Source organism: Glossina fuscipes, unplaced genomic scaffold, assembly GCF_014805625.2.
Source record: "Glossina fuscipes isolate IAEA_lab_2018 unplaced genomic scaffold, Yale_Gfus_2 112, whole genome shotgun sequence".
In the NCBI taxonomy this organism is placed as follows: Eukaryota; Metazoa; Arthropoda; class Insecta; order Diptera; family Glossinidae; genus Glossina; species Glossina fuscipes.
In genome coordinates this window covers 1,717,955-1,735,082 of record NW_023998455.1, presented here as the reverse complement: position 1 = coordinate 1,735,082, position 17,128 = coordinate 1,717,955, and the positions used below count along the sequence as shown (strand labels likewise).

The 17,128-nt window shown below is 34.4% G+C and overlaps 1 protein-coding gene across 7 annotated transcripts in view; it reads left to right on the top strand.

The window, feature by feature from the left end:
• The window catches only part of LOC119639461 (5'-AMP-activated protein kinase subunit gamma-1), a 159,077-nt gene that overhangs the window by 81,773 nt on the left and 60,176 nt on the right, over positions 1-17,128 (top strand). For 4 of the 7 annotated variants that reach the window (XM_038036853.1, XM_038036852.1, XM_038036850.1 and 1 more), the window contains exons 2-3: positions 8,036-8,457; positions 8,621-8,657. In XM_038036853.1, the coding sequence (XP_037892781.1) occupies positions 8,263-8,457; positions 8,621-8,657 (232 nt within the window). In that variant the 5' untranslated portion in view covers positions 8,036-8,262. The remainder of the gene's footprint in view (positions 1-8,035; positions 8,458-8,620; positions 8,658-17,128) is intronic. The other 3 variants (XM_038036848.1, XM_038036847.1, XM_038036846.1) reach the window with 1 other exon arrangement.

Here is a 17,128-nt window from a genome sequence, read left to right as displayed (position 1 = left end):
ACAACAACAACAGCAATAATCATAATAATAATAAAAAAGAAATAAACATAAACTAATCTGGTAAGCAGTTGACCTTACGTCAATCCGCGGGAGACATTTTAATGCATAGAATGTGCTACTAAATAAAATATCATAACACACGAGACATAAACAAATACAGTGCAACGCGCACTAAAGTGACACAAACGCAAAATGGGGAAAAAAACCCAAAAGCCAAGTAACAATTTAGGAAACTGGAGAAGTTTTAAGTTTTATCGCTAACACTCAATGCTTTGATTAATAGGCAGGCATATAAGCAAACACTTGCCGGCAGGAAAAATGCACATGAACAGAGAGGCATAATGAGCGACATAACGACCAACGCTGAATGAAAAAATATATGAAGCTATAGCGACTCAGATGTGTTTTGTAAATATAGTAAAGCCTATCCTTCATTGAAGAGACTCTTGTTATCTGCACTGTATGTGCACTCCCTGTAGGTCTTTGCATCTAAACAATCATTTTCTTATTAACAGTTGGCGTAGCTGGATGTCTTGACATAATTTCCTGTCTGCGAACGGCTTTCGACGTCACCGTAATAAGTAGAGGATACCTCTAGACTTGATTACATAAACAATCGTTTTCTTATCAGCAGTTACCAATCATGGTTAATAGGGACAATTCCAAGAGTGTCATCAAGAGTGTATTCCTTCCTTCGATCATATGAATTTTTTATTCCCATTACAACAAGATGGCGGTCTACTGAACTTTTTCTGGCAATTTTAATCCCGAGAAGTACACACTAGCGATATTACAAAAGAATATATACTGTGATGTGTTTAATCATCAAGTGTCCATCCGTCACCTATTTGTCCTCGATAAAAATAAATGAAGAAAATTGTCGATTTTTATACCCATCGCCGAAAAATGGGAGGGTATATTAATTTTGTCAGAAAGCAACCCTCAGAGACCCCATACAAACTACATATATTCTCGATCAGTATTAAATTCTAAACCGATGTAAGCTTGTCCGTCTATCTGTCTTACTTCTCTTCGCCACAAACTTGCAGCAATGGCCGTAAATTCAACATCCAAAGTCCACTCACGATCAAAATCATAGTATAAGACTCTATTACAATTTTTTTCTTCCTATACCTAACTTCATCCGTCCGCCCGTCTGCCCATTTATATAGAGTCTGTGGTAAACATTCTCAGGGTAATGGCAAAATTAAAAATACATGCTTCAAGTTGGCGCAAAGAATGGAAGTTGCCTGTCTTGCAGGCAGGTTGACATCGATAATGAGCCCAATCGCTCAAACAACCCGGCACACACCTCTACTTTCAGAAATAAAATACTCTTTTTTTCTCTTTCGTTACCTATAAATCTCAACAAATGCGATTATAAAAATTTGCATTTGTGTTTTCTGAGTGGTCCTGTACCTGTACAAAAGTAGAAAATGTCGGCCACAGCTACTCAATATTATAGGAGGAGTCATTCCTTTATCAAAGCGCTCGTTTGCAGCAAGAAACTTCTGTAAAACCTACCTACTATTGATTAGCACAAAGCTGTGATGGGTATAAAATATTCTTTCGCTTCCGATCGTAATTTCCTTACTTCTTACTTCGTACAACAGATCTATGGGTTCTTAAGTCAAGCCAAAGCATGTTAGCATCAAATTTATTAAAATATTTCTAAAATTGTGATCAGTAATCTGTGACAAACATCGAAGGAACAGGCGGCAGGCTTAAATCGATTCAAAAAAAAACTATTCGGAAAAGATTCAAGGAAGCCATAAATACAACAAAACTGAAGCTCATTGGCGTTTTGCTCGCATCTGCTCAGACCTAACTAAAGTTTACTTTCAGCTGCATCCGCCACGATTTGGTAACCGGCGGAGCTCGATACAAAGAATAAAAAATCGATAAAGATCTTCACTTTGCGATCAGCGAACAGGTTTATTTCGTAGACTTTACGGTGGACCTATATAAGCCAAAGTTAGATCTCCACCTCTTCTTCCTTCTTTTTACACTTTGGAATATATAGAACGGCAGTTTGAAAACAATTGAAACTTATGCCGTGCAAGCAGTAATATCTAAGCTATATATGCCCAAATCGATCGGTCAATTGGATGGGTTCCACTATGTTTTTGTTAGCAGACAACTTCATTGTTTACTTTCAACTTAAGAGATTTATTTAGGTTATCGGAAGACTAAAACGAAGCTTTTATATCGGGTATTAGCGGCGAAACTCTAATTCTCTTGAGATCACTCCTCTTGAAAAACCTATTAATAATTTTTATTTGCTTAATACTTTAGAAAAAGGAAAAAAAGAGAATTTTTTTTTTTTTTACAATAGAAATACAACCGATAATAAATACAATCTTATCTTGTAGTGAGAATAAACATTTTCTTATGTAATTGTTTTTTTTTTTTTTTATTCATATATACATATATATATTTAATATTATCTTTGATTTGGCGTTATTACCTCTGTTTATTGACTTGTGCTATCGATTTGGAAAGAAAAAAAAAATATTACTTCAATTTTCAATTAATTTAACCCAAAATTTAATAATTGCCGTATGCGGTACATTAAGTTTATGTCATTTTGCGTGGACTTGAGCTGGATTCTTATCTTCTTAGGCAAATCGATTCAGAATGATTTTGCGAATCTATTTAATACTGTCTGTCCATGTGTCTTTTTTTTTACTTATCTCAGATATTTCAATGAAATGCCGTACATTGCCTTCGACATACTTTCCTTAAAGGAGGACCTCGTTTAGAAATGGAGTAGAGCGAATCATGTTCGCGTTTCTTCCCAAGATAATGGCTTTCTATGCAAACCGGTATACGGTATTTAATAATCGATTATTTTCGAATATAATGTGTGAGTGGACACGCTACATACTTATAAAAGAGAAAGGGAGTATTGCCATTTTGTTGAAACGTTCACAAGATCCCGAAGAAGGACACTATAAAGCATTTGTTCAATTTTGCATCCGTCTGGATATGTAATGTTTGTGTGACAAACATTAAGCCGCAGATGCACTTTACAAAGTTTTCGTAAAATTTTGAATTGATCTTAATAGGTCCATTCGTCCGTCATATGCGTAATGTTATTCTTTAGGTCGTAAAAATTCAAATCGTATAAAAAGTTCGGAAGTCATTGCAAGAAGATTGATTTTGAAAATGATCCAATTAGGTTGAAGGACAAACCTACAATAAAGCCTAGACTGAAATCATTTCAATTTTCTGATTTCTCAATTTCGATAGCGAAAAGCAATTGATACGCATAACGAAGAATCCGCAATAGATGCAACGATGAAAATTTTCTCCTATGTTCTACGAATGATCTTCTGGATCTCATCGAATATAATTTTATTTTTTTCGCTTTTTTTTGAATTTTTTTTTTTTTAAGTTTCGCTACACACGATACTCAGAGTAACTTTGTTGCTCTGCAAAAACAAAAATGGCAACACTGAAATAACCGTAGACTGTAAATCAATATCCGGAATGTCATAACATTTTGACACGATTCGTTTGAAGGCGGGCACTATTTAAAAATGCTATGGTTCGTCAATAGTCATTCCACTCTTGTATATTATCCTAAGAACTTATTGAGTGATGTATTAGTTTTTTGGTTTATTGTACGAGAGCATATTAAATTTGTTCTGATGTATATAACACCGAAAGGCACTTGAGATAGTTGCAGCTTTTCCGTATTGTGCTTTTATTTTTAACTTATACGTCGCAAATTTCCCGATATTTTGAGAAAATTTGGTAAAACGATGGGTTTTAGCTCAAGGAAGACCTCTACCGATAATGTTTCGGGTCGGATCTATTTCTAAACTTGCGACACACGCACATATTTAATTTGTTCGCATGTTTACAATAGCGAAAAGGACTTGAGATAGATACAGCTTTGACCTTATTTTTAGCTTGTCTGTCAATCGGTCCGTGTTCTGTTCTTATACTTAATCTACATGTCACATATTTTGAGAAAATTCGGTAGAAAGATGCGTTTTAGCTCAAGGAGGAACTCTATCGATAATGTTTCGGGTCGGATCACTTATTAAACCTAACGAATTTTGACCAAATCGGTCCGTCTTCGGACCGTAACTTAAGGGTTCTAATGTATGCCAATGATTTGTGTGCCAAATAAAAATTTATGCTTTGTAAATCAAACATAGGGTTCTTGAGTCACATAGATCTATTCCTTAAACTTCCTAATGTACAAGGATTCTTATGAAAAGTAAGCTTTTTTTGAAAGAGTTTATTGCATACCGCCATCTTTTGGCCTAAGGATAAACAATTTTGACTCTTTCGATCACCTCCTTCCTTTGTAACCCGTTAATTTGAAAAATCTGTATAAGAATGAATGACTGCAGAGTAGTGTAGGGTATTTAATGATTGACTGCGACCCACTATAGCGTGTTTCTGCTTGATCTACTATTATCGCATTGTAAGCAATTAAAATTTGTAAATAAAATTGAATTATTTTCTCATTTATTCCTTTAAAAAAAACACACACACACACACACACACACATATTTGATGAAATTGCTATATAACCAGGTTCTCATAGTGCTATCGTACGTACTTATGAAATCTGTTTAAATCTCTTGTGCAAAGATTTTATTTATTTCTCATAAACTTGACCTTTTATTGCTGATGGGTAATAATTTCTTATGATTATTTAATGTAATCTCAATTGATTTTCCCCTGTCTGCTCATAGGTAGTGGGCAGTGTATATAAATTGCAATCATTGCCGCTAATTATACACTTTAAGCTCGTCGTTTGTAAATTATATTATTTGTCTAGCGCAGTTTACATTAAAATTACTATTGCGATAAGTTCATAATCGCGACACAATTTTATTGTTGAGCTTTTTCTAATAAATTTTTTTTTTTTTTTTGTTGTTAAACCAAATTTACTTTTGCGTTTTCGTCTAAGAATCGTGTGAGGGCAGATCTTTAAATTTGTTTTAATTTTTTCATGTCTGGCAAGAACACTTTAGCAAATATATTTGATGGCTGAGAGCGAGAGAGAGAGAGAAGAAACGATTATACCGAGAAAGCGAAAAGAGGTTCTTAGTCATCACGTCGAGTTGCCTTACTTGTCCTAATTGATTGAAAAACATTAGTCTGATGTCTTTCAAGTTTGCCTTTTGTTAGGGCCTTGCTGTGTCAGCCAGTTTCCACTTACTTGATGCAGTGACCTCAGCTTATTATTGTCTTAAGCCTGACAAGACTGTCAGAGCACTTCTTTAATTGCTAATTAGTTGAGGCTTAAAGTCCTTAAATAGCACATTACTCAATAAGTTCGTAGGATAGATATATAGATGTCGCCACTGGTGCAATATTCATAGAATTTTTAGATAGTATCAATCTTCAAACGGGATGTATCGATATTTCATTATATTCGGATGAATAGCTTACAAGTTACATTTATTTAGTAGATCTCGGTGATGTATTGTAAGGTCCTTGTAAGGCGCCGTTCTTGAGAATAAGCCCAGAATCCACTGCTGTTCAACGCCTTAATTCCCGTTAATCCAAATATCTATTCTTTGGAGAATACAAGAGAACCAAGAGTATACGCAATGAGTGGTAGTGCACTTACTCCATCAATAAATAAGCGAAGAGTATTTTAAATACCTGTCCCCTCTGTATCATAATAACGAGCCAAATGACGATGACTTTCATTAGTGACTATATCCGCTATTGGTCTTGACATATATCGTTTAGTGTTAAGAACTTTTCTAATACACAGTTGCGATATGATCATGTGACCATAAGAGGGAAAAGGGAAGACGGTAAATTCCACCTGCACAGCGCATTATAGTGTTTTTTATGGTATTTGTTAGGACAGAACTATTCGAATCTCCTAAGTTTGCTTGAGATTTGCTTGAAGCACCTTCACATCGCGGGATATTGGTATTTTCAATCAATGTATGATTCTGAGTTATTTCAATTATGTTCTCCCATTTTCCTGAGCTATAGTCAGAAGGTTGTAGATGGAGGACGTAAATAGAATTCTACAGTAAATCATTTTGGTTACTTGGCATAGACATGAGAACGAAAAATCAAAACAAAAAACTGAAAAATGTTGAGTATTTTTGTTAATAGCACCTGATTTATTAACAGAATACGATCGAAAAGTGTACACAGAAAATAAAATGGCTTTGGGTCCCACTCAACGAAGGTTTGATTACTTTCTGCATATTTATTGTATGTGCCCGCGTGAGTAGCCGAAATAAGAGTAACGACTACCAAGTGCGTGTTTGCCGGGTCAAAACTCAAGCGCGGCACAGTTCACTTTGGTCGCAGCAATATAGCCAGCTAATGTTGAATATTTCTCATTCGGGCGATATAACTGATAACCCATAACTGATCGTCGAGTATATATAGAGAAAATAAAGCATTACGGGGACCAGTTTCTAGTTGAAAAAGTTATTACTTTTTATATAGTTATGATATATTTACCGCCTTAGGCCTAACCACACTAATCTTTTCCTCGTCAGTTTGATTTTCTTCAGGTCAATGTAGTCCTTGTCCAGTTGGTGTGAAATTATAAAAACATGATAGACTAATCTCTGCTTTGGAATTTGAAATCTTAGTTCACAAAAACTCCATATTCCTCTCTTTCACTAAGCTGACAGACTTTAAGGACAACGACTTCTTTCATTTACTTTGTATAAGAAAATTTAATATCAGAAAATTAGTAAGAAAATTGAATTCGGCCGCGACCAAACCTTTTATCTCTTATCTTACCCATCCTCCTTATCCTGAAAAAGACTAAAAAAAAAGCGAAAACTATTATTATTATTATCATTATTAATTTCGCCAGAGAAATAAATTCTAAGACTAAACTCTTACAGCACTACGACTATCGGCTTTTATTAAAAACTCTACCGCACTTGAGATTCGAACCCACGACCTTTGAGTTGCTAGTCGAGATTCCTCGCCTTCGGCCACTCAGGCGGATTAAGACGAAAACTAAATCTCTCTAATCTGTATACTCTATAACATTGCGTAGAATACGTGCTGTAATTTATGGACTAAAAGCCATCCATCCATCTATATCTGCTTTCCAAATGCTTTCATTTGTTGCCTATATCGACATATCGAATTGAGAAGAAATTGTTCATCTATTATTACCTGACGTCCATGATATTTCATCGTCGCATTCTAATCTTCAACTGTTTTAATTTGATACACGGCTAAGAAAACACGAATCCTCATCCACGTTGTGGGATCCATTGTATTTACTTTAATACGAACACATTTCTAGGCAGATAATAAATCTGTCTCGTTTAGCTTTCCTTTCCGAACATTAGCAATAGCAGGGTCCTTCATAAAGTATATAATGAAAATTTCAGCCTTCTGTCTTTGAGTAAAAAGCAAAAAACCATAAATTGTTGCTTGGTAAAATAAATGTGTGTCCACTTTACACTTTACGGCGGGTACAATTTCAATACGGACCTGTGTGCAATAGCTTCCAATGCTTCCGCCGAATTCGGAGTCGATAGCCTTAATTTTGCGGCCAAGAGAATGTTTTTTACAGTGAGACAGATGGACATACTTGATGCTTGATCCAGAGAATATATTAATTTTATTTATTTATTTAGTCATTCATTCAAATACGCGGTAAAATGATATGCACGTACGGCTTAGCATACACATGCCGAACCATACAATCCCGGTATAAAAAGATAAAATTGTTCACTATAAACAGATCGTTGCAATAAAGAGCAAACAGATGTATACAGATCTTAAACTTTGGTATAGATGTATACAGATGGCCCCCGGATAATTATAATAATTCCTATTTTTATATACCTTAGGGGTTCTCTGAACTTTCTCTTTGGTTGCTGCAAACGTTTCGATAAAGTGAGCATACCTCTCATCTCTTTACGATGGGTACCAAAAAAAACCAAAATTGAAAAAGATCTTAGTTAACTTTATTTCATGCGGCAACATGCGGAAAAACGCATTGAATTGAAGCACTTTGGTCACCTTAATTAAAAGCTTTCATGTTTTATTTTCTCATATTTAGCCGGTTTAAAGCTTTCGTCATAAATGCGTATATATATATATATATGTACATATATGTAAATATATGCAAATAAAGAAGAAAACAGTGTGCGTATAATATTGATGGACATATAAAATGTAAAAAATAATTAATAATCTGTGCGAAAAAGAAATTAAAAATAAAAAAAATAAGGAAAAATTTTCATTATATTTTTGTGAAATTGTTTTTGAAAGAAGAGAAGAAAAAAAATGTCTGCCGTTAAACGCTGGATATCACGGCATTCGGAAAGTAAAAATTCACCACCTACTGTAACGCCGACCCTAGCTATACCCATACCGCCGGCCGTTGTTGTTAGCGCGAATAAATACAATTCACGTGGTCGGAGTCATTCGCTAGACGTACAAGCTTTGGAAAATAGCGGTGTACGAATTTTATTACAAAATGTAAAGAATATGAACAATAATTATTATTATTATTATTATTTATTTATTTAATTTGTTGTTTAGTTTTCATTTCAATTCCTTATTATTATCATCATCATAGGAAAATGCAAATAAGAATAATTTTTATTAATTTATTATTTATTTATATTCTTTTCTTTGACAGCGTGCAGCCGCCCATCAACAACAATTGGCTGTGCAAAGTAAGTAAAAATTTTTAATTTATTTATTCATTTGTTTAGAAAAACACAAACACAGCAAGTATTAAAATTTTTAATAATTTTATTTAATGATCAAATTTTGTATAAAAAAAAAATTCCTTTTTTTTTTGAAAATTCTGCTTTCTTTAAGAAAAGTCTATTAATTTTCATGTCGTAGCAATAAATAAAATATTTTATTATATCACTTTTTTGGATAATATTTATCTCTTGAGCTTGGAAATATCTGTAACACAGTGCGACTATTTCCTGAAGTAAACAAAACTATAAAAATATTACGACTTTTTTTTTTGTTTTTTAACATTCACTTACGCTCTGCTTCTTTTCAATAAATTCTTGTTGTACTTAAATGTTTGATATAAGCTGCGGTTTTTTATACCCATAACCGAACGAGGTGGAACATATTCATTTTATCACGACTTTTGCAACACCGAAAAGAAAGTTTCAGAGACGCTATAAATTAGATGTATATTCTCGATCAGCATCAAATTCTAAACCTGTTTTAACATGTCCGTCTGTCTGTGCAATATCGGTGGACAACATTCTCGTGGTCGCAAAAATGCGGGAATTAGCCTCAAATTTGCCACAAGGACAAGAATTTGAAGTTCTCGCACGTGGATTGATTTTGAAACTGAGCCAAAACGTCCGAAAGGCACAACAACAGTGCACCCGAGACCATCTCAATTTATCAATTTCATTTTTCCAAAAGGTTTGCAGCCACAAGGGGAAAGCTTCAGAAACTTCATCAATAATAAACTTCTAGATCTAAATGGATTTAGGTATGTCAGTAGGTCTGTCTGTCTCTCTGTGCAATGTCTGTGGTCGAAAAATTTCAGCGATTGGCTTGAAACTTGGCAAAAGGCTTAGAAGTTCTTGCTTGGTATAGAAATTGAGCCAAATCGGTCGGAAGACGGTTTATCAGTTATTACCGAAAGATGAGAAATATATTTGCTTTATCGAAACGTTTGCATTAGCCAGAAAGAACGTTAAGAGACCCCATTAGTTTTTATCAACATGGAATTCCGTCTGTCTGTCTGCATGAGGCTACGACCACCCCCTGCTTTTTTCCTTCTCTTTCTTGACTTCTGTCACTGTGTCACCAGGGAAATTTCCTAAGTGATTGTTTAGGTTACAAAGAAAAAAAATGTGCGTCCGTGCAATGTTCCGTGGTGAAGATTCTCCTAGGAAGCGCAAGCTATTTAAAATTTAGCACAAGGATTGAAAGTTCTTAGACGTATGTTGCTATTGAAAGTAAGCCAAATCTATTAAAGGACACGACTACCACAGTACATCATAACCTAAGGCCACCATTAGTTCTAAAAGCAACAAAAACTTGGTTTTTTGTTCATTACTTATAAACCACAACAAGTATAACCGTAAAAATCTGCTTTTTCTATTCTGTGGGTGGGTATGTAGCACATGTAAAAGAAATTTGACCACGCCTACTCAATATTGTAGAATATTAAAATCTCCTTCTTTTATCCAAACAGCTGCAGCATCCAGAAAGAAATCTCGGAGACTATATAAAGACTACATATTGTTGGTTTGCATCAAATGCTGATCGTCATAAAGGACTCGATCGCGTCCTAACATTTTCTTACTTTTGTTTTGTTTTTCTATAGAAAAAATTTGCTAAAATAAAAAAGAGAGGGGGAATTTTTAAATACTCCACGCGTATAGAGGAAACTTTTCTCTTCAATGCCCTTGATTCCTCATCATAATATATTATCAGCTCTCTTAGTATTTCTAAAATTGGATTCTAGATCGGGCAGCAATTGTAGGTAGAGTTTAAAAGAACTTCTTCACAACGAGTTATAGGAACTTATTTTTAACAACAATTTCGTCCACATGTCACGAACTCTTCAATTTGAATTAAAGACTATATATGTATGTAGCACTTCATTCAATAAGTTCGTAGGATGAATTTCAAATGTGGTTACATCCCTCACTTTCATCCCAAAAGAAAAAAAACACATTGTTTAGGTTACTATAGGAACACTACTCCCCCTTACCCTCATAAAATTAATGTAATAGTAAAATCTGAATTTTAAGCACCTACAATTCATCTACTATTGTGATCAAAAAGTAAGGTGAATTTGTTTATACAATTAAAAAATTTTTTTTTATTCTACCAAATTAATTTCATCACCTTCTGAACACTCACACAGTGATCCCTATTAGCAATTCGACTTGACGGAAGAAATTCATAATGCGCAACGACGCGATGATTTTCAGTCTTGGTGGACCTTTGGTCTCGATGCTCGCTCGATTGTACGATTGTTTCCGCATCGTATCTTCAGATCCAAGTCCCATCCACCATTATGATGTATTTCACGACATCCTGGTAATCAGACGTATTAAAACCGAATTGGGACAGTTAGAGAATTGACTTTTGTAGGTTTACAAAAACCACTTTACAACTCCAACTTTACAACAAATGAGGAATATCAACAAAGAAAAAATGTATGTAGTAAGAACACTAAGAAAGGAACGACCCACGCTTGGTCACAGGGTCATAGTTCCCTCAAACACCACCTGAGAAACATGATTATCTTATATATCGATTCATGCAGATTCTGCCAAAGAACAATTGAGAGTTTCCATTACATGAATATGAGACCGCATGCAGAATCAGACACCAAGCTTGGCGAACATTTTACAACGCCGTACACGGTATGAGACTTCGAACTTAATAACGAGTCGAAATTCATCGCCATCCCAAAACATGGTACGGTGCTCCGATCCAAAGAAGATGACTGGAGGACTAAGGGCACGTGCGAGTGCAGTTGATCTTTCAGGTCGCTGTACGGATTTCCCACGCAATTAATAATAATAATAGTTAACCCGTCTAGACTTATTGTGAAAATGGACCTAACCTGCCCATGATGACTATATAAATGAAATAACTGGAGAAACAAGAAGTCATTTGCGAAAGGCCATAAGAATACCATGAACATACCGTAAGAATGGGAACATGATTAGCTTTGAAGGCATCAGACTTACCTTAGAAACATCTCTGGCATTAAATGAAATTTTCATTTATTCATCTTGGATTAAAGTGCATCTAAAATTCATCATAGACTCCACTATGACTATTTCTTACTAATTTGTACTTGCATTACTAAGCTGATATAAAGAATTGTCTCGTTGCTCTTTCCTTATGCAAATGCAATTACGTATAAAGTGTTCGCGATTTTTGTTATATCTCTTTGCAAAACAACGTTTAATGGAACTGTTATTATAAACCAGTCAATCTTTACGCAGCCATGAAATGTCTGCCAATAAAACTGATATTTTTACGATCGATTACATGGAAAACACATTAATACATAATTCATTTATAATTTAGAGAAAACAAGTAAGAATGATATAGTCACGAACGCCCGACCATTAGATACCCTACATTCAGTAAGTTTTTTAATAATACGTCAGTTTTTATGTAATTGCATAATTTTTATGAAAGCCTTATATTGAGGGATAAATTGGGGAATGACATGGTCCAAATTAAGCAGGCTTAACCTACCTATTCAAGATTTTATTATTTTCCACTTGCTTCCGTCATAACAAAGAAAAAATTTGACTTGTCGCCATAGCAAGCTTTATAGAGCTCGTAAGAATCTTTGGGTATGAGGGCATTTTAAAAATAGATCTATATGATCCAAATTCCCTATGGTTAATATACTAATCATCATTCATACATCATAAAATATTAAAAATTACACGTTTTTTGGCAGACGAAGCTTTATCTCTCATTAGAACCCTTATATGGATTAGGCTCCAAAAAATAGACGTTCCCAGGCACAGCAAAACAAATGGCTGCACATGTGGAACTAAAGCGTGATGTCCTTCGAGCTTCGTCTACAAAGGAATGATTCTATTTTCGATGAGCATCTTTTTAATGAAAGAACTTATCCCTTATTAGAATTGCAATAAATAAAAAGTAAATTCAAGAAAAATATACCGCTATTTGGAATTCTCGATTCCATATCCATAGGTTGCATTATTTTGACATAATTTGCCTCGTTTTTTTTTTTACTATACTATGAATAAGAAATTTTTCCAAGTGTCTTATACCGTTATTTTCTTTTACGTCTTAAAAATATCATTTGGTTACAGTTTCATTTCATTGTTTTTTATTTGTCTCTTCAAACAATCACAGATTTAAGGATTTTATTATCACTCATTTTGAAAACAAAATACATATATGTGTACGTACAACCTTGCAATGACCTTGAACATACTATATATATATATATGTATATATATAAGAGAATACATTACATTAACACCCACCCCCATTAAAAGACAAAATAACAAAAACAAATTGCAAAAAATGCAAAAATTATTTTGCGGTATATTGCGCATATTGTTCATGCGAACTCTCTCATATATATATATATATATATATACATGTACGTGATGCACTCATTCATTTATTCATTCATATTCCCCGTGTAATACGATTGTAATGAATGGCACGGGGTACGTTGCTAATGTTATTTTGTTGGTTTTTTTGTAAGTTAACGTAAAGCAATTTTATTTATATATCGTCGTTCGTTTCTTAATTCTCTTCTAAGCTCTTTTGTTCTGTTTATGATTTTCGTGCAATTTTTTGCACTTCATTTTATTCAACATTCTTCGCATCGTCTCGCTATTGTTTTCGTTGTTGCTTTGTTTTCATTAAAGCAAACAAAGCGAGTGAGTACAACACTGACTTGAAAAAAAAAGCCTCAACTTTTTTTTTTTTTTTTTTGAAGTGCTTTCATTAGAAGAACTTTTGCCGATTGCACGAGGAATGGCCGATTACTCGGCAATGGTAGATTGGGGGGAAACTGGTTATTTGTGAACGTTAACGGTTGAGGTTAAGGCGTGAAAAAACAATCATCCGCTGGTCTACTGTTTCAGAATGTCAAAGACATGAGTAGTCGTTCTAAGCAATTTATTGAAGGTCTCTTGGCTGATTGGCATTGTCAAACGGTCTGCTTTTTCTTCGATTCCCCGCTTAAAATCTGATCGGCGTCCCTCTTAATGCTTAGTACAATCTTATGACAAGGTATAGAATATGGTAACAAAATGTGGGATGATTTTGATTTGTTTTACTTTTTTCTTTTACACCCTGCACCACATGTTGGTGCAAGGACAAATTAAGTTTGTGGGGATGCCGAGAACCCCTAAAAGGGTTTAAGGGGGACCCTAGCTTTATTGTACCTATCCATTTGGAAACACTTTCGATCTACATTTCTCTGTCCATCTGTCCGTCTCATAATCTTGATTATTATTTATAGATCTATTTCAGATTTATTTCATTCACTTAGTTTGGGCAGACAAGCAAGCACTATTGAAAATGGTTCGAACCGCATCAGTTTTTCGTTCACTTCTCATAAAAGCCCATATCTTAAAAAGTCGTCACATAAATAACTGTATTAAGCGAAGTGGTGGCGACCGGCTATGGCTCACTGCAATGCTTTCACTTGTCTTTCAATTGCAAGTAGGATTTACTTTACTGGAGAGACCGGATTTTGCAATTTTTCTGAAATGCCTGAGCGGAGGCCGTCCTCTACAGTCATAAATAAATGCAAGCAACTTTTCAGCTGGGTTGGTTTCTCCATGCAACACATTTTGTGGGTCATACCATCGAAATTTTTGTAGAAAGTTTCATTGGATAATCTGGGGAGTCCATCTTTTTTTCCATGGGTTCTACCGTAGAAATTTTTGGCGAAAGTATTACAAATAATAATCGAAGGACTCCGTCCTTTACTTCCATTATTTCGCAACGCAAATAAATCTGTGGTTCACTAGCAAATCTACTGACTACTTAAGTGGGCTTGCCTAATTTATGGTCCATGTTCATCTAAACTTAATAAAAAGAGCAAAGGCATCTTAAAGTAACTTTCGATTCACAATTCTAAAGGCTCTTTAAATATCATATGGCACCAAACCTTTTCATCCAACACTGTCGAATGCAAGGATCGTACAGCACACGTATGCAGCGACATATACGAAAAACTCTTTTTGTCGTACGCCTACATGTGTGTTCATTGCTTTGGTTTTTCGTTTTTAACATGAATTTCTCTTAATCGTCTCTAATAGTTATAGGTATGTGTATTTTGTTGTTGTTACATAAAATCTTTTACATGCATTTTAAATTAAATTTACTTAAATTAACTGTGAATTGTTCTTGGAAATCTTATTAAAAGTACTAAGCTATAGTTAGAGGCTTAGTAGTTGTTGTCTACGTGTCAAATGTAACGTAATAAACAATAAACACTCGCGCACACCATGCGTGCACGAACTTGGCGCCAATTGTGCATTGAACTGTTGAACTTTACCTCGTGTCTTCTCTTTCTCTGTCTGTTTCAATTCATTTCATATTCATCCTATGAGCAAAGTGTGCTCTCTGAAAACCTACAAGTGACGCTTAACAGCTTGTTATATTAATGCTTCTTCTTCTTGTTCTTTTGTTTTTACAATTTCACCCTTATTCTCTTTCATCTGGTTGTGTAAGTTAAGCGTTGATTTTCTTTTATCTTATTCTTAGGTACTCATCATTGAAGGTTAGTTTACCTGATAAATACATAGATAACACTGACAGAGATAATATTCAACTGACCATAAAACTTTAGTTAACGAAATTTTGCTGCAGGTTTGTGAATTTATTGCATTGCTACCTACTGTCGAAAGACACGATTTTTCAGGAAAATTATAATGATTGGGTAGAGTAGAGTACACGGTGTAGACTCAAGTTAAACGTTTACAATTTTTTCGAGTTTTATTTATTTATTGAGAATTAAGAAGTTGTGTCAGACACATTGCACCTAAATACAAAAAATTCAGGCGCGTTCAAAATCGTCATTCCTTTAGGTAGGATAAGACTCCTCTTTAAAAATTTTTTATTTATGCCCGCGGGCTTATATCCATTTATCGCGGAAGATACCTTGAGACTCTATGCATACTTTTAATTAGTATTAAATTCTTAATCGATCAAGGCATGTCCGTCCATCTGTCCGAACTACTATAAAGTGTCTGTAGTAAAAAATTGAAGATATCTACCTCAAATTTGGCAAAACTTTGGAAGTTCTTGCAGGCATACTAGAATGGAAAATGGGTCCAATTATTCGCAGGTCTTGAACAGCTTCGACTTGGAAAGCTGGAAAAATAAAATTTTTTTTTTCATTTAGCAAAAAAAAAATATAACAGAACTAGAAAAATTTCCATATATATTTTATACACTGCTTGTTGAAAAATAATAAAAAGGGTCGGGAACATACACGCAATATCATAATGTCAAAATTTAATTTTTTTTTCGAGTTTTTTTTTTTTTAAGATAAATATGGTGACTAAATAACATCTGACCGTAATGGGACAAACCTTTTTTAATTTTCCCATTTGACCAGCCAAGTAGGATTATAGATAAAGGAGACTGTCTTTGCCTTTACATCCCAAAGAAGAAAGTCGCGGCTAGTTAAAGGCGGGATTCCGCTATCCACCATCCTTTACTAAAATTCCAGATATGTGAAAAGTAAGGTTGAAACCGCTTTTATACTGGCATTTGTGACTTGTTTCAGCAAACATCTGCAGTCTCAGATCAATGCTCCTTACGGTAGGATATATATATATATAAACATACGTATACATCGTATGTCTTCTTTACTATGATTGTCGCCATGTTTGTAATTATTAATATATACTTTCTTAGAAGAATTAGGCCGTAACCGAGTGTTAGGACTTTAAAGTTACAGTTTTTTGACTAACGTGAACATGATCAACGGCAGATTGTAAGCATTGATGAATCTGATTTGTGCCAATTTGTAACTTTTTATCTCAGTTTTTGTAATCGTTAGTCTTGCAAGGCACAGACAGATGGACGGAGGCAACCAACAGACAGATGGCAGTAGGCATTGATCGATGTGGAATTTTATGCTGAGGTCATTGAACTACTTTATAGAAACTCTATTGTGTACATTTAAATACTGCAAAGACAAATTTGTCTGTGACGGGTAACCACAATTGGTTTACGAGACGTTAAAACAGTTGATTCTTTCTGATGAAATGGTAAAGTTTGTGAGAAGAAACTAGGGTAAATGTTTTTCCATAGCCTAAAAAAGAGGCAAGAAAAAATTACCTTCCCCATCAAAAAAAAAAAAAATCCTATAAAATCTTATCCTTACAACAAGTTTAAAACCGGGTAACATCACACATTGTGACCTTAAAAGAATTCAAGAACCAAGTAATCATCCCTACTATACAGTGTTCCTTTTTTTCTTCCAATGAGCCAAGGGCAGCTAGTTTAATTAATTATTTGATGCACCCTTTGCATAGCTTTTTTATGAGCTTTTTTGCTATTAGTATTTAATACGATAAGTTATTTTCAGTAAAACACTGCGTGCTTACTAAAGACTGCGTTAAGATTGATAACTTACTAAGTCACTTTGGCTTACTACTTAGTTAGCGATAGT